This window comes from Melopsittacus undulatus, chromosome 19 (genome assembly GCF_012275295.1).
Source record: "Melopsittacus undulatus isolate bMelUnd1 chromosome 19, bMelUnd1.mat.Z, whole genome shotgun sequence".
NCBI classification, from domain to species: Eukaryota; Metazoa; Chordata; class Aves; order Psittaciformes; family Psittaculidae; genus Melopsittacus; species Melopsittacus undulatus.
In genome coordinates this window covers 205,864-223,487 of record NC_047545.1, presented here as the reverse complement: position 1 = coordinate 223,487, position 17,624 = coordinate 205,864, and the positions used below count along the sequence as shown (strand labels likewise).

At 55.9% G+C, this 17,624-nt stretch overlaps 2 protein-coding genes across 7 annotated transcripts in view; one reads left to right on the top strand and one right to left on the bottom strand.

Moving 5' to 3' along the window:
• The window catches only part of SBNO2 (strawberry notch homolog 2), a 46,720-nt gene extending 37,571 nt beyond the window's left edge, over positions 1-9,149 (bottom strand). Inside the window, exons 1-2 of one of the 2 annotated variants that reach the window (XM_031054871.2) lie at positions 9,046-9,149; positions 1,215-1,429 (exon numbers count right to left, since the gene is read on the bottom strand). In XM_031054871.2, the coding sequence (XP_030910731.2) occupies positions 1,215-1,331 (117 nt within the window). In that variant the 5' untranslated portion in view covers positions 1,332-1,429; positions 9,046-9,149. Of the gene's footprint in view, positions 1-1,214; positions 1,430-8,716; positions 8,792-9,045 lie in introns of those variants that run through there. The other variant, XM_005141080.3, reaches the window with a different exon arrangement.
• Positions 9,150-12,111: 2,962 nt separating this feature from the next.
• Positions 12,112-17,624, top strand: part of STK11 (serine/threonine kinase 11) — a 35,421-nt gene continuing 29,908 nt past the window's right edge. For 2 of the 5 annotated variants that reach the window (XR_004550388.1, XM_034070749.1), the window contains exon 1: positions 12,114-13,483. Coding sequence is in view for 3 of the 5 variants with exons in the window: in XM_034070749.1 (XP_033926640.1) it covers positions 13,194-13,483 (290 nt within the window). In the remaining 2 variants the exon portion in view is untranslated. Of the gene's footprint in view, positions 13,484-17,624 lie in introns of all 5 variants that reach the window. The other 3 variants (XM_031054870.2, XM_031054869.2, XR_004081468.2) reach the window with 3 other exon arrangements.

Genomic DNA, 17,624 nt, shown 5'->3' with positions numbered 1-17,624 from the left:
ACGTTACCGGGAAGCTTTTAGCTCTGCACATACCAATACAATCACGGAATGAACACAGGATCTTATTACGCAGCTACTGATCAGTTTTTATCTGTCCTTTCTTGTGTCCAAAGCAGTGATACCTCATGCTTGAAGCAACAAGAAACAGGCTTCGTGTTTTAACCTCTCTGTTCCTATAGGACAAACTCAAGAGTTATAAAGAGAAAACTGCAGGAACATGTAAGCTATTTTGGGAGAGAAGTTTGCTTCTTGCCCTGTTGAGGACAAATGCATCAGGGACAAATCTTGTTTTAGCAGCTGGAGCAGGACTAATACAGCCCTATTCATCTCTGCCACCCCCAGAGAGGCACAGCTGGACCCAGCAATAAATTTAGCAAGCCACAGAGATGAGCTGGGGTAGAAACAAAGTTTGCAATTCTGCCTAACGCTTCAGGCCCTTCCCAAGGAGCCTGGCACCTACCAGCATTTAGAGAGGCATTGTTTTAATCACAGCCTCCTCTTTCTCCTCCCACCTGGAAGGCAGCATAAAGCCATCACCTCAGCCCTCCAGCAGGCCCCTGGAGAGCTGCCCAGACAGGCTGGTAAACAGCTCCCACAGCACACCTGGGATCACAGCATCATACAATGGTTTGGGTTGGAAAGGACCAGTTCCAACCCCCTGCCATGGGCAGGGACACCTCACACTAAACCATGGCACCCAAGGCTCTGTCCAACCTGGCCTTGAACACTGTTAGGGATGAAGCATTCACCACTTCTCTGGGCACCCTGTGCCACCGCCTCAGCACCCTCACAGTAAGGAACTTCTTCCTTAGATCTAACTTGAACTTCCCCTGTTTCACTTTGAACCCACCACCCCTTGTCCTGTCACTGCAGTCCCTGATGACGAGTCCCTCTGCAGCATCCTTGTAGCTCCCTTCAGACACTGGAAGCTGCTCTGAGGTCTCCACGCAGCTTCTCCTCTCCAGGCTGCACAGCCCCAATGTTCTCATCCTAGCTCCATGCAGGAGCTGCTCCAGCCCCTGAGCATCCTCATGGCCTCCCCTGGACTTGCTCCAACATCTCCCTGTCCTTCTGATGCTGAGGACACCAGCACTGCACCCAGTGCTGCAAGTGGAGCCTCACAAGAGCAGAGCAGAGGGGCAGGATCCCCTCCTTACATACCCCTGATGCTGACACCCCAAAACTGCCTGTGCCCCCCTGACGTGGGGCCTCACCTCCATGGCAAGCTGCGGGGGGAGGCCGGGGGTGCTGGGGAGCCTGTGCCCCAGCTGCTGGTGCTCGTGCAGTGGGTAGTTCTTCCCCCCATCCATGGCAGGGGGTGCTGAGGGCATCAGCCTGCGTCCTGCTGCATGAAGTCCTCCGGGCAGGTGGAACAGGCTGTGGAATGGTGGGAGGTTCTTTATCTGTGCTCTTCACCCTGCACCATGTCCTAAGGTGGAAAAGAAACGCACGTTTAAGTGTTATGAAAGAGGAAGAGGGGGAAAAAAAAACAGCAGTTCTAAGAGCAAACAGAGCCAAGAGATCAGTAAACAGGCACCAGCCTGTGAAATGCTGCTGCCCCTTTAGAAAAGAGGGGGTTTCCTGGGAAAGGGAGTTCTCAAATATCCCCACAGCTGGAATTGAGCCAGACCTGAGCTCAAACACACCTCTCCTCTTCCCAGGACACCACAGCAGCCTGGCAGGGCACTGTAACACACACGTGGCTTTCACCATGAGCAATGGTTTGGTGGCACACACACAAAGATCCTGCACTTCCATGCAAGCTCCTGGCCAGCACCTCCCTCACATCGCTGGGTCTCAGGAAACATCATTCCAGGGATCATAAGGGAATCTCCTCCGGGTCAGGGTGTGCTCCTGGCTCCCATCCCACTGCACTTTGGTGTCTCCCTGGTTTCACAGCGGGTGAGACTTCAGAACCGTGTTTGCTGAAGCAAGAGCATTGCCCTGGCAGGGATGAACCTGACACCAAGATGCTGCTGCCCCACTGCAAGTCCTCAGTCAAAAACCTCCAACCTAAGTTCTACCTCTTCAATCCTTTCTTTTCGCTACATTCCCATAACTCAAATGGACAGAGATTTCCAATTGGATTTAATGGATTAGAAAGAGAGATGCTAAAAGCAACCTACGCAGCCAGAACAGCAAGAGAAAAGCATCTGGGATGGCTTTACATCCCTTAGACCTTTCTTTGCCCCTCCTCTGCCTCTCATGGCCCCAGAGCACACGGAACTGCTCGGCCCATTCTCACTGAGCAGGCAAAGTGAAGCTGAGCTCTAAACCACAGCAGCTTTGATCATTTCAATGCTGCTATTTGCTGCAAGCAGTGTTTTTGAAAAGTCATTTGTGAGTCAGAGCCCCTTTAAAAAGCAGTGACCTTTGCATGGACGAAATGATTTCTGCATGGGTAATGGAAAGTGAAATTCAAGTGACTCTGTTCTTTCCTTCTTTCTCCGGTGGCAGGGCCCGAGCCGCAGGGGAGCAGCAACAACCCTGGGCAAGAGGCTGACCCGGATCCCCATCCCATGCTGAGGAATTACCCAGCAAATCCCTTGTGTTCTGGGGAGATCCCAGTGCCTCCTCTCGCCCTGCGGTGCCTTCCCAAGCCACATCCCGACTGAGCACATCCAGAGGCCGCATCCCTGCGGGCTGAAGCAGCATTGTCCCTGTGCTGCAGTGGGAGGGGGTCACTTGATGTGAGCTCCCCAGCCCGTGCTGGGTTCGAGCTGCCCCAGGAGCAGAGGCCAGAAGTGGGGGCTCACAGCAGGGCTCAGCTGGGCTCTGCCTCCTGCCCCTGCCCAACAGGTTGCAGAAAGCCAAATACAAAGGGAGACCAAGTGACCGAGGTGCCTTCAGGTGTCAGCTTCTTCCCTAGGGAAGCACAATGGAACATCACCTGCAGAGAACAAGGTCCATACAGCAGCAGAAGGAACACTGAATAGATCACTACACCACAAAAGCCTGAGACCGTCTTAATTCCTAATGGAATAAATAATGTGCACAAAGGCCTGGGACCACCTCGTCCCTTTTCATTGGCTTTAGCTCACCAGACATTTACTGCAGTCTCATTCTTTACAAGCAGAAGTGTTTCTTTTTACTACACCATAAAATCCACACTCAGCCTTTATAGCCCATAAGCCCAGGAGCAAAAAACAGCTCAAACCACTTAGCCAGAACCCCAGCATCCCAACTAATATTGTCATGCTGGCCTCAGGCCTCCCGATTTATTGGCCAAGTGTTAGCACCAGGGGTCCCAAACGCAGCCTGTCAACCACTTGTAGTCTTGAAGCCTCATTAGAAGCTGCTTCATCACAGCCTTCCTTGGCTGCAGTCAGCTCCCAGCACAACTCTGGCCCCACTCACACTTGATTGAAGCGTTGATGCTCAGGTCCTCTTTAAGCAAAACCTGCTCCATATCCCCCCTCCTGAAGATCAAGCACTGGGATGAGTTCCATCCAGCAGCCCAGAGTTCACATCCCCCCTACCAAGCAGCTCCATGCTCTGAAGGCAGTAAATGAAGATACTAAAATGTTTGAGGACTTCTCCCTCCCAAGCCACATGATTTATTGCAACAGAACTCACAAAGAGGGATGCACAGATGCAGACCTCGAGCCCCTTGTGAAGAGATGCAATAAAAAGCTTCACCAGAGAGAAGTGAAACAAGCTGTGCGCCAGCGTGATGTCCACCCAGCATCCTGGGGATGCTCTGCTCTCCTCTCCAGGCATTGCTGCTTTCTTCTTCAGGTTCTCTGATGCACAGACCCCTTAATGCACAAGCACCACAGCACAGCTGATCCCCACCCTGAGCTGCCAGTACAAGGTCCTTGTGAGTTCCAACCCCTGCACTTGTGCCCCACCAGCATCCACAAGGAACCACAACAGTGTGAGTACAAAGAGGAAATGAGAAGGCTGGAATCGTGGGGGAGGATCTAGCTGCGGGGTTCCAAATGACACTCAAGCATCAAGAACAAGAGGCATCAAGACTTCACTCTCCATCCTTCTCCCTCCCATCTGCTGCCCCGATGCTGAGGATGCTGAAGGTGCATGCCAAGAGCAGCACCAGGGATGTGGCAGCAGAGCACACAGTGGATGTCATCAAACCCAACCTGCTCCACCTAAAAAACCCTTCAGTTCTGTAAAACCACCTTTGATTCAGCATGCAGGAAGCCAGCAGCTACATCAGGCTCTGGGATGAGGGAGTGTAGAGCAGCTCTTGCTGTAGGCTCACACTCTTGATAAGAGGGGCTTGCTGTCTGGCTTGCTCCAGCTTGACCTGACCCCAAGCACAGGACAATACCCATCACAAGGACAGGGGTACACACTCATCTTCCCATCCTCCAGGCTGCCACATCATGGAAAACCATGAAAATCCCATTTCCACATCCCATCCTGTCGCTGGAACAATAAAGCCTGATAAACACAAAGGCCCAGGGTTTGCAAGAGCACCCTCAGAGCAAGCTCCTCTAAAGCACTTCACCTCTTCTCCCAAATACACCCCAACAAAACCACAGGTCCCACTGTCAGCAAAGCAGAGCTCCCCAGCTGGAGGTAATCACTGCTGTAGGGGAATGCAAGTGGCCCACCAGGACTTTTTAATGTTGTTTTAGTGTATTAAGGTGCTGCCAGCAAGGAATGTGACTTGGGAGTACTGAAAACTCCACGGGCAGCAGGGAAGAGCACTGGAATAATCAGTGACAGCAAACCAGGACATGAGACCAACACAAACCCTGGTGCACGTCACATCCCGAGAGCACAGGAAACAGTTGGAGTGCTGGGAGGTACCAAACACTGACAAGGAATGTCCAAAACTTCCCGAGTGGATTAAGCTTCAAAAGAGAACTGCCAAGTAATGAGGCATCCCTAAGGAACAACAAAGTGATCTCCAGACTTGGAGCACTGGCACTCAAGGAATGATTGTAGGAGCCTGACAAAACCACGGGAATCGCTCCATGTTTGACAATGAAGCTGGCTCCCTGCACAGCCTGATAAAGCCCCGGAGCAGTTTGAACATGGAATTCTTCTGATTAAGCTGTAGGAGCAGTTTAAGTGTTAGTAAGCTTGCTTCAAGGTTTGCTATTGAGCCCCACCAGTAAGGGGCAGCTTCAGTCTGCAATTCCCATGGAATTCATCATGCACAGAAGTTATGGAGCACAAAACCCCTTTAACAGCTTGGGTTTTTGAGGAGTTCCATCCGAGCAGCACTGCAGCAGTCAGGTTCAGTTGGAAGGACAATGAACTGCTCTGCAATAAGCAGGATGCCAGAGCTGGAAGTCCACGGGTAGCTGCAAGTGAAGAGGTGAAACCAGCCCATGGCACAGGGCAAGCACTTCCTCCTGCTGTGGGTCAGCCTCTGTTAGAGGGAGACAGGCAGGAAACCACAGGTATGCCCGGAGCAGGGGCTAAACCTGCTCATCGTGAATTCCCACGTGCTCCATAATGACAAGAAGACCTCAGAAATCTGATCTAGTTCCTTCTCCTGCTGCAGATTAATTCCCACACACACATGCATCCATGGATCAGAATGGAAGCCCCAAGCCTCACACTCTGACCTGGCTCTATCCATCCATCCATTCAGGCACTGCCATGGGTGAGCTGCTCCTGGGAGGAATTCTTTACAGCACAATCAAGATGTAACTGCCCAAAGAAATGGGAACCTCCTCCTGCAGAACTCTCAAAGCCATTTTACATCTTGAGCACCAAGTTCCTCTTTCATGTTTCTCCTTGCCATCGTTTTGGACAGTTTAGATCAAACAACGTGTTTTGCCTTGAGGAATGAGAAAAGGCTTCAAAGCCAAGCCCGGCAGTGACTCATTCCAAGAAACAGGAAAACCAAGGGCGAGAAGCTGGGATCTACCCTCCTGCTGCAGTCACAGCCCCCTCGCAGAGCTACCACAAGGCTCCAGCATCCTCAGAACAGGGACCCGGCAGACAGAGGCCAACATCTGAGGACAGAAGTCCAACACCACCACAAGTGTCAGATCTTTTGCCTGCAGAGAAGTCAGAACAGGGATGGAAATACCTTGATTTTTGTTCTCTTCACTGTTTGCAGCTGAGCTCTTTTTCATCAGGCAAAGCCAGTTCTTTGCAGAGCAAACCCAGGTACAGCTCTGCTTGTCTGTGAATCTGAAACACCACTGGAAAAGGAATTGCATTCACAAAGGCAGAAACAGAACACCCTGTGGGTGACTTCCTCACTCCTATTCTTGAGCAAAAGACTGGTGCATTTCTATTTGAAAGCCAAAGAATCCAAAGCTTGTTCCTTACAAGAGCTGTCCTAGAAGACACTTACACTGACTGCATGCTTTTACCTCAGCTGAAGTGCAGAAAGGAAGAAGTGTCCAATCCTGCATATTAGGAAACATGGCAAAAAGTGGGCCTGATGTAAGCAACTTCCAAGTAACATTAGAAGGAGTTACAGAGAAGAGGGGAGGGAAAAACCCTAATGTCTGGCACGAGGAACACAGCTCAGCCCGGTTACAACCACAGAGGATAACAGCAATCTATAAGCTGCTTCTTATCTGTGATGGAAACAGAATCACACCAGGGCATCCTAACCCAAGCCCTTCAACCCACCTTGACCCCTGGATGCTTTTGGCAAGGAAGAACATGCACTTGGGAGCATGGCACGGAGTGGGCAGTGAGCGCACAGCTTGGGAGCAACACGGAGACAGAACCGGGACAAATCCTGCTGCTCAGCCGGGTTACACAAGTCAGACAGTACAGAATCAGTGTGAATCTGACAGCTCAGCCGCTGGGATCAGTCTGCAAGCAAAGGGAAGGACTGAGAGCGCTCCAAAGCTTATGCCACATCTATGCAAGATACTCGGTGGGGTAGGCAAAAGGGAGAACTTTGTAGAGCCCTCTGCAGACAGTGGTGTTTCTAGAGAAGGAAGAGCTTTATCCTTCAAGCAGCGCTTGCTCCTCCTCATGTGAAGCTCAGAGCACACAGGGAAGAATAAATGACAACCACAGACCACTTTTGGAAGGGCAAAGTCCTCTTGACAAGAAATAGTAACTGTCCCACAGAGGGAACAAGCTTAACCCGGAGTCTTGCTGCTGGCATCCTCCCCAGTGTGCCATTCCCTACACTTCTAGGGATTCATCTTAGGCAATTAAGCGGCGCAGCAGCTTTAGCAACACCACGAAGGTTCATTAATCTGTCCACTCATCGAAGCTGGCTGAAATCCTCTACAGATACTTCTCTTTCAAGGCTGCACAATTAAAGCCAAGTGCTGCTGCTACCTGCAGCACTGAGCTCACACGAGTGCTCATGGTCTCTCCTGCATCCCTGGGCAGAGATGGCAGGTCCCTGCTTCCTGATGCTTCCCTGGGATCATGAGCACACACACATTTTCCAGCCTTCAGGCACACTTTCTCTGTGGGAGAAGCAAGTATTCACCTCTTTCATAGCTGCACAGCTACAGACCCTGACTGTGCAACCAAAAAACACGGAAGTTTTCAGTTTTAAGCTTAAAACCCAACATTTTCAATGAATATAAAACTTCTAATTAAGCCTGAAGGGCTTTCCTGAGAGATCCAGCCCCTCGACTGAACGTCACAGGGCAACATTCAGCGACTACACAGTCAGCTCTTTATTAATGCCACGAGGCAGAAAGCTTTAAACCTGTGTCAGCAGCCTTGTCACAGACCCTCCGTTTCAGGGTTCTCTAACTTACCCATTGAAAAGACCCCATTCAGGCAGGAAAGACCCTCAGCAACACCATGTGCTCGCTGCTTGAGCCCAAAACAACAACAAATTCCTGTCCCTGTACACCCCAGCGGGATTAAAGCCAGCGGTGGAGGCGCTGGAAGCTCCTCAGTGAGCAGATGCAGCCTGTCCCATGGCTGGCATGTGACAAAACACGACGCTTGGTCCCGCTGGGTTTGTTCCAAAGGGAGGAACGCTGCTCCAGGAGAAGCCTGGTCAAGGATGGGGATAGAAGACGCTGGGGAAGGTAAAACCTGGGAGGAAGCAGTGCTGATGTACCCACATCAGGCTGCGTGCTTCAGGTGACACGGAGGTGATCTGTGCGAGACAAGAGCACTGCCAGCATCCTTCAGGCACCTCAACTGCAGCAGTGATAACACACCAATAGGAAAAACCCTTCCAGGCTTCAGGATCCCGGCAGGAAACCTGCGGAACGTCCGCAGCCCATCTCGCTGTCCTCACAGTCCCTGTGCTCCTGCCGCCAGCCCAGGTTACTCCTCCTAAACCTTGTGTTCGTGTTTAACTCCACTGAGAGCCCGTGCCCGCTGAAGGCGCTGGAGCGAGCTCCGGCTTTCGGAGCCTCTTCCTTGCGCCACCGGAGCTACACCACAACAGGCAGCGCCCGGCAGCGCGGCTGAACCCGGGCCGTGGCCTCGGCAGGACCCGGCCCCGCCGAGCCCCGAGAGCTCGGTCCTCGCTCGGGGGGCAGCTGGGATGCGGAGCAGCGGAACCGGCCCTGCTGCGGCCAAAGCCGCTTCCCTTCCGTGCGGAAAGCGGCCGCGGGCACAGACCCGTTCCCGAGGCCGCACCCGGCTCCCCCCATCCCCCGGAGCCACGCGTGAGGGACCCAGCGCTCGCTGCCCCCCCGCGGCCTCTCCTCGACGGCACCGGACCGGGAGCCGCGCTTGGCCCGGCCCGGCCACGGGGCCCGGCGCTCTCTGCCCGCTGGGGGAGGGGAGGGCAGCGGCCGGGGGGGCCCGAGGCCTCCGCAGCCCCGCGGGACCCGGTCCTTACCTGCGGGCTCAGGCTCCTGCCCGGCGGCCGCCTCCTCCCCGCACCTCTTCCGCGTTCCGCGCGGCCATCTTGGGGGACACGGACGGAAGTGAGGGGGGAACCGGGGGAGCCCCGGGGCCGGGCCAAAGGCGGCTCCTCCCCGCGGAGCCGGGCTCGGGCACCGGCGGCGGGCGGTGGGATCCGGGCTGCCCGTGAGCCCCGGGGTAAGGACATGAACGCACCGCACGGGGCTGGTTTTACCCGAGCATCCCTACGGCCAAGCAGGAGCACTGCCGGGGTGGGATCGAGCCCCGGGCACTCGGAGCCGCCCTTCCAAGCGGGGCTCTTACCGGAGGCAGCACGGGGGCGAACTGCGGCGTCACCGGTGCCCGGGTCTGGGCCGTGCGGGGTCCTCACCCACCGGCTCGGTTCGGTTTCTTGCCGTTGGATGTGCTGGGAGCAGCGCCGGTGTCCCCGCGTGCACGAGGATTCCCTTGGGATATCCCAAGCTATAGGATGCGGTGCTCAGCAAGCTGGGGAAGGAGGGAGGGTTTAAAGCACATCCCCACTCCCGGGGAAGGTTCCCTTTCTCCGCTCAGACCCCAGCACAGCGTTTCTCAGTTGGGCTTTTCCTCCCCTCGACAGGAACTGCTCTCAGAAGGCTTCACTCATCCGCAGGCATTCATCAACCACAGCGCCCGTGGCAGACCTGCTGGAATATCCCTGCTCCAGAGCTTAACACCGAAGGCTCCGGCTCTGTTAAATGGCATCCCTGTAAGAAACCCCCCATGCTGCACACAGAGCCATGGGCACGCTGTGGGGGGAGCAGCATCCCTGGCGCCAGGCCCCTGTATCTGGGAGCAATTGCTGGGATGGAGCCGCATGTTGTGTCTGGGATGCCCAGGAGCTATTTCTTCAGTACAAGACACAGATGTGAACAAGCAGATGCCCAGGACACACACACACTGAGCCACCTCCTCCTGCAACCACCAACACCAGCACTGGGTCCCACAAGCACTTATTTCCTCCCCCTGGCCCAGCCCAAGTCCTGGCTTAGAGCCCAAGGCACTGCCCCAGACCATGGTCCCTGGGGGCCAGCACAGTGCAGGGGCAGCCCTGGGGCACCTTCACCATGGGAGGCACAGCCAGTGAGGTGCTGCCACACTGGAGGACACAAGAACTCTAAGCCATAGAGGACCCATAGAGACACTGCCGTACCACATAACAGAGAATGGACATCAATGCCTGACCTGCTCCTGATCATACCACAACCACCCTACACCCCTGCTCCTCAGCACCACCCAGGGTGCAGATAAAGCCTCTGCTCTAATTGCCACCTCTTAATAAGGGAGTGGAGGGGCTACAGGGGCTTTCTCAGGAGCATCCCTGGGCTGTGCTGGTGGTGGGGGAGTGCAGAGGGGAGGCTCAGGGGAGAGCAGACAGTGGGGTGGGTGCTGATAGGAAATTGGGTGCTCTCCTTGAGCATGGAGAGAGCACAAGGAGAAGGCAGCATCTTGGAGGGAACACCCGTGCAATCCTTGCTGTTGTGTAACAGGAGGTAGGCATTTCCCAGGTGCTCAGAGCCCTGATGCTGCTGCCCGGGGAGACAGCTAGCCCTAAGGAAATGGGCTCAGAGATGGGGGTTTCATGGCTCTGATGCTGCTGGCTTTGCCCTCATGCATGCTGTGGAGCTGCTCTGCCCGCATTGGGGTGACCCGGCTGCTGTTGCATGCCACTGGTTCCTGTTTGTTCCCACAGCCTGGAAATCCCCTGACTTCCCAGGGTCCGGGAAAGCCCTCCCTGCCTCTGCCAGCACCGGGGAGAGGCAGCCCAGGGACAGAGCAGCAGCCCTAGAGAACCCCCTTGTGCTGGAGCCATCCTGGGGTAGGGAGCTCCTTCCTTGCCCCCTGTGGCCGAGGGCTCTGCCTGCTGGAGGGTGGCCCTGTGCTGTGCACTGAGCTTTGTGGGTCTCAGCCTGATTTCCTCGGCTCAGAAGCAGGTTGACCCCCCCCCAGGGGTGAAGCTGCTGCTGCAGCCACAGGCTCCATAGTGGGGAGGCAGAGAGGGCCTGGGGGCACCCCATGTGTACTGGAGGGTGCAGGGAGCAGCTGGTGCAGCGCAGGTAGGGAGCAGCAGTGATGGGAGCTGTGCTGTTCTCTGCTATGGATGGGTTCCAGGCGATCCTGCCCTCCCGCTGCTGGGAACCCGTCCCTCTTGGGAACGGGAAGCACGGCACTTACCAGAACTTGGGTGCCGGCTTTCCAGCCCTCCGTGCTCGTGCTCGGTGACAGCACTGAGGTGAAGCATATGTGGCCGGGCGCTATCATGAGAGAAGCCTGTGAGGGAGCGGAGGGGAAGGCAGGGCTGGCTGGAGCCAGGGGCTCTGCCCCTGCTCACCCCCATGGGGCTCCTCTGCCTCCTCCTGGTGCTCTGGGCCTCGCCCCAGCCCTGTCCCTGCTCCCTGGGGTCCTGGGGACACGGAGGAGGTTGTTGTGACCCTGCTGAGCCCCTGGAAACGGGCTCAGGGCTCCGTGCTGCTGCCAGCACCTGGCGCTCCGCTGACAGGCGGAACCGGGGTGTTTGTCCGTGTGTAAAACCCCTCCCGGGGGAAAGGCTTTAACCCGGTGCCACCCGCGGAATGAAGGCGATCCCGGCAGCCATGGGCACCTCTCGGGGGTGTTTTCTGCTCCCTGTGCACGCACCCACCAAAAGCGAACGGTGTCAAACACGCACCGGGGCCGGTGCGGAGCTGCCCTGCGGAGGGGCCGGCCCCGGCTGCCCCCGGCCCCGGTTCCTGTCCATTGTTTATTATAGTCCAGGGCAGTCGGGAAGTGCGACCCGGAGCGGCGGGGGGCGCCGGGCCCGCTCCGCACCCCGGCCCGACGGGACAGGCCCCAACCCGTCCCACAGCACCCGCTTCTCCTTCGCCCTTTGGCCCGCACCGCCTTAGCCCCGCCCCCCCCGGTGACGGGCAGCTCCCTCAGCCTATCACAGCGCTCCGCGGTGGGCGGGAGGCCGGGAAGCAACCGGAAGCGAAAACCCGTAACGCTGGCCCCGCCTCTTCGTGCCTCGGCCACAGCCAACCAGCGGGTGGGCTCGCAGGGGCGGGGCCGGGGCCGTGACCAATGGGAACGCACGTCGGTCGCCAGGGGGCGGGGCGGGGCCCGCCAGTTGGGGGGGTTCGCAGCGGCGGGAGCGCGGCGGGGCCGGGCGGGGGCGGGAGGTAAACAAGATGGCGGCGGCGGCGGCGCGGGGGTAGGGCCGGAGCCGAGCGGGGCTGCAGCCGGACGGGGCCGGGCCGCGGGGGGAGCGCGGCGGGGGAAGCGCGGAGCAGGGCCCGGCCGGGTGCCCGGTAGCCGGCGGCGGGGAGGGCGGGGGGGGCGGACGCGGCTGCCCAGCTCCGTCCCCTGAGGTGACAGCGGGGCGCTGAGGGAGCAGCCGGTTAGGCCCGGCCGCGGCCCGCACGGGGAGAAGGGCCCGGGCCGGGCGGGCTCCCCGCGGTGGGAGCGGGGGGTTCGGCCTTGGCTCGGGGGGAAGCGGGGTCCGGGCTCCACCGTTGAGGTGTGTGTGTGAGCCCCGGGGGTGCTGGCGGTGCCGCTGCCTCCTCCCCAGCTCCGCTGACCCCGGTGTGCGGGGTAAAGCGGACATCCCCTCAGCGACCTTCTGGTGTGGGCACGGGCATGGGGTGTCCGGGCCGCGGGGCAGAGGCAGTCCCGTCCTGACCGCTCCCGGTGGCTGCGTGAGGCCGCGCTGGGGTTTGTGTTGTGGGACACCGGCCACCCCTGGACCCGTGCTGGTGGTGCCGCATCATGTGCGAGGTGGAACCCGCGCGGTTGAAGGATGCCCCTGGGAGATCTTGACAGGCACCGAAGGCCTCAAACTTTTGTAGGCGTGAAAAGCGAGGACGTGAGGATTCCCGTGTCCGAAAACTCCTTCAAAGAAACTTGCTTCCAGCTCCCAAACGGCTGAACCCCCCCCCCCCCCAGTGCCCCATCTGCACCCAGGGGCAACAACCGCTTCCCACCCCCCGCTTGGAGCTGGCTGCTATGAGCTGCTAGGGATGGAAAGTCACGAAAGGGACTCGCTCGTTGCCTGGTTTTACGTGGTGGCCTAAAGTCCCAGAGGATGACCTAGCACTTAAGAATCAAACTGGGCCACGGGGAAAGGCCGAGTTGACTCGAAAGCACCGTAGCAGCGGGACCAGGTCGGAAGCAAAGCAAGTCCCAAGCTGAGCGGCTCTGGGCAGAGATATATGTTCTTTTTCAAAGACGTTGTGTTTCTGGAGCCAGGCCTGGATCTTTTCGCATCCAATTGAGCTGGAAGCAGCTCGTGGCTTTGTTTTGGTTTTGTTTTCTTTCTTTTTTTTTTCTTTATTCATGTTTGTACAATCTTCGAGAGATTTCTTTTCAAGAAGGAGTCAAAGGGAGTGTTGGAAACTCACAAACAGGATTAAACCCCTGAGAGCGTAAGGAAAACAGGTTAAGGAACTTAATCCAGGATGGATATGCAGGAGCCGCAGCAGCTGGGCATGTTTGCAGAGGGTGAGCTGATGTCTGTGGGGATGGACACTTTCATCCATCGCATCGACTCGACCGAGGTCATCTACCAGCCCCGGCGGAAGAGAGCCAAGCTCATTGGCAAGTACCTGATGGGAGACTTGCTTGGAGAAGGGTCTTATGGCAAAGTCAAGGAGATGCTGGACTCTGAAACCCTCTGTAGGAGAGCTGTCAAGATCCTGAAGAAGAAGAAGCTACGCAGAATTCCCAACGGGGAGGCAAATGTGAAAAAGTGAGTAAATGCTTCCGGGAGCTGGGAAGGGAGGGGGTTAAAGTTTGTCATTATTTTCCAGCTGAAGTTCTGGATCATGTATCTGACAACATGGCTCTCTGCTCTGGAAGTGTGTCCTAAGCCAAAGGTATTCAGGAGTCTCTGGCGCTGAACTGCGGCCAGCGCTTGAGGTTGGGAGCAGGGGAGGGAGCTGGCTCCCAAGGGTTCTCTGTGGGAGCACACAGCTCCTTTTAAAGAATAAACCAGGGTTTCTTAAAGCAATCCCTCCTTAAGATGTCACCTTGAAGAGGTAAACTGGTGCTGTCAGCTGGAAGAGGTGCAGGAGCTCACCTGCTGGCCTTGTGGTCTGTGCTAGCTGTGTATTAGGTGGATCCTGATGGCAACTGGGTGGCAGTTCCAGCTCCCAACGGAGGTGATCCAACGTCCTGTGCGCACAGCGGGCATGGGAGGGCTTGGGGTTGTTGTTCCTTTCTTGGTTTCATTTCTGACTGATGACTTCGGGAAGTAATTCAGGGTTCTCTTCATTTGATTTCCGTAAGTGTAAAATGGGGCCAAGGGCTGTCAACCTTCTTTAGTTCAGTGACTCAAGAGCTGTGCTTGGGAGCTTCCCAAGTGCTAGTTACGTGCTGGTTAGTCAGGGCCCAAGGACCTAATGGAAGGCAGCAGCCAGAGGGAAACATTCCCTGCTTGTGGGGCTGTGCTCCCACCATGCCAGGGGCCCAGCCCAGCCCAGGGCTGGTTATCTGCTGGTGCAGCCCGGGCAGCGGAGCTGTGAGGGGTTATCTGGAGTGGGAGGGAAGACGTGGAGCTCTTTGGAAGTCTCTTGTGCTGGGGCTGGAGCTGTTGAGTGTGGAGCTCTGACCTGGCAGAGGCTTGGTGCAGGTGCTGGGGTTGGTTTGTGTTTCTGAGCTTATTGTGTACCAGGGCTCGTCCAGTGAGCTGCCCGAGTCTGCTTCCCAGCCTCTGCTGACAGACTTGCCTATGGAATAGTCACAAAACCTCCTGTGGGACCTCCCTTTCTCTCCTTTGCTGGCCCCAGTTCAGAATCGGAGGAAACTGTTGGTTAATGTGTAATAAAATGTTTCTTGTTTTTCTGGTTAAAGGCATGAGTGCCCCTTCCCAGCCTTGCTCCCTCCTTCACTTACATCAAGAGCCTCTAAAGAAGGGGGAGATCATTTCCTCCTTAGTGAAACTTTTAGGTGTCAGTGCTTCTCCCTGCAGTGAAGGACTTGTCAGACACCAGGAGCTTCGCCTGAGACCAGAACCTGGTCATGGGCTCGAGTCCTGACGTGAACTCGAGCAGTTTGAGTCATGCACAGAGCCGGGCTGGGTCTCCTTTAGCTTCCCTAAGGTTAGTTATTAAAGCAGCCTGGCCAAGCACGCTCTGGTTTGCTGTGGATGTTTTTCTGGCTCAGCTGCACCTGCTTCAGAGTGCTGAGGCAGGTTTTAGATGTTGTAACCAGAGTTTACTCTAGTTCAAGTGCCTATTTTCGTCGCCGTGGCCTTTTCCCTTTGCCCACCTATTCAGTTGCTTTACCTGCTGCTTCAGTGGTGATTTTAAGGCAAAACGTTGTATTTTGTGATACCCTCTTCCTGTGGCTCTCTGACCTTACCAAAGCCCTTTGGCACTACTGCAACAGGCTGTGGAAGCTGTCTCTGCTCTCAGTAAACCTCTTGTGCTGTGATACATCACCAAACCCCTATGGTTTGCCTGGTCAGTATGGATGGGGGAGCAAACCACTGCTGCAAGGTGCTCTGCTGATGGTATTTCTTTAATGTCACGTTGCTTGGCCAGACTCTGTTAAAGTTTGACTTCCTACGGCTCCATTAGAGCAGCTTTGCTGAGTGGTTTGTACCCAGCAAGCTACTGGTGTGGAATAGAACAGGAGAGAATCAGACTGGACTGAATCGCACCATTAGGTTCCAGTTCCTTGAAAGCCATCAAGAGGTGCAGTAATGAGTAAAGACACGACTCCAGTGTTGCAGGGAACCCTGCTTCCAGTCCCACTTGTGTCCTGCTCTGTACAAGGGTGTCTGCAGACTATGAGTGTGCTCTCAGGGGTTAATGTCTTCACATAGTGCTGCAAAGGGTGCACTGGCACTCAGCAGCAACTGGGGCTCAGGCTGGGTGTAAAAGAGCTCCTCTTGGAAGAGGCTGTTCACTGTTCCAGTCTCAAAGCACCCTGTAGTACAACTGCATAGCCAGTGCCTGCTCCAGCTCAAGTGAAAGGCCTGGGGAGGGGTTAATCTGGAGAAGAGAAAGTTCAGGGGGGACCTGATGGCTCCCTATAAGTGCCTGACAGGAGGATGGAGCCAGGAGGGGCTGGGCTCTGCTCCCAAGGAACAAGGGATGAGACAAGAGGAAAGGGCCTCAAGCTGCACCAGGGCAGGTTTAGATGGAGCTGAGGAACAGTTCCTGCCCCAGAGGATGCTCAGGCATTGGAACAGGCTGCCCAGGGCAGGGCAGGCACCATCCCTGCAAGTGTTCACACACCCCATAGACAAGGCCTCAGTGCCATGGGTTAGTGGTGGCCTAGACAGGGCTGGGGTAAGGCTTGGACTTGATCTTAATGGTCTTTTCCAAGCTGGTTGTTTCAGTGATCCTGTGCAGGATAAAGGTGCACCTGGGACGTGGTTGATTTGACAGAGACGTGATTGAGTTCCTCTAACGGGCTCGTGCCTCTGCCATTAGCAGAGGACACCTCAGCATTGCTGCTGCGGTGCTGAAGGTGAAACTTGCATTGATAGTGTGTCATCAAAGAACCTGCCTAGAAAACAGTTCCTAGACTGCTGGCCCTTGGGTAAGTAATTACGTGAGCAAGTGATACATGGGCAGTAATGAGCACACTAATGATGAGCTGTAGAGGATTGTGAGGTCTGTGCTGTGTGCTGGAGATGTGGGGCTGGACTTGGAAAGCTCCAGCTGCTCCTCCTCACCACTGCTCCAGCCTGTCCTTGGTGCAGTAACAGAGCCTTGGGGACCTTGAAATTGCGACTGAAATGTGTTTGAGACCTGTGTAAAGTTACATGATTCTTCTCTACCCTGAAACACTGGGGTTCTGCCCCTGAAAACTGAGCCCTGTGAGTCCTGGTGTGGATGTTGAGGATTTAAACTCACAAATGCAACATTTCCCTACAGCAGTGTGGGGAATCTTTGCTTCTCTCTAGTTACTATAGAGAAGGGCTGGGGTGGCTCCGTCACCCAGACAGGGCTATGGCGAGTTCCTGCCTCCAGTTAACACAAGAAACGAGTTTAGTAGCATTGCCAGAGAGATGAAAGAAAATAGGGAAGACTTTGTCTCGAGCAGCACCAGTTTAATAAAACTGTGTGCTAATAACCTCACATTTTAATTAAGGGTTTGGGACTTCCTGTGCGTATCCCAAGTGCCTTGTGCTGTACTTACCACGCTCAGTGAGTGCTGAGAGTTGAAGAGATGCTCATTAGAGTCCCTTGGAGGTTTCAAGTGGGAGCTCAAGAGCCCTGCACCCCACAGCAGGGACAGTTGTGCTGGAGGAAGGACTTGCTGGTGGCTGCAGAGGCGTGTGCTGTACACAGAGATGGGCTCAACTGACTCAGCTCCGTTTCCTGGCTCTCTTAATGAAGCTCCTGCTGAGCGGAGCTGGTGGCTCTGGTGCTTTCATTCTGGAGCTGGTGTCTGTTGGGGCTCTGTGGTGGAACAGTCAAACCAGAGCACCAGGAGCTGGGCTGTGGTGGCTGGGTTTGTCCTGTCAGACAGAGAACCCCAGCCTGCTTTGGGCTGGAAGGGACCTGAAAGCTCCTCCAGCTCCAACCCCTGCCACGGGCAGGGACACCTTCCACTGGAGCAGCTGCTCCAAGCCCCTGTGTCCAACCTGGCCTTGAGCACTGCCAGGGATGGGGCAGCCACAGCTTCTCTGGGCACCCTGTGCCAGCGCCTCAGCACCCTCACAACAAAGAACTTCTGCCCTATCTCCAACCTGAGCTTCCCCTGTTTCACTTTAAACCCATCACTCTCTTTCCTATCACTGCAGTCCCTGATGACGAGTCCCTCTCCAGCATCCTTGTAGCCCCCTTCAGACACTGGAAGCTGCTCTGAGGTCTCCACGCAGCTTCTCCTCTCCAGGCTGAACAGCCCCAACGTTCTCAGCCTGTCTTTGTATG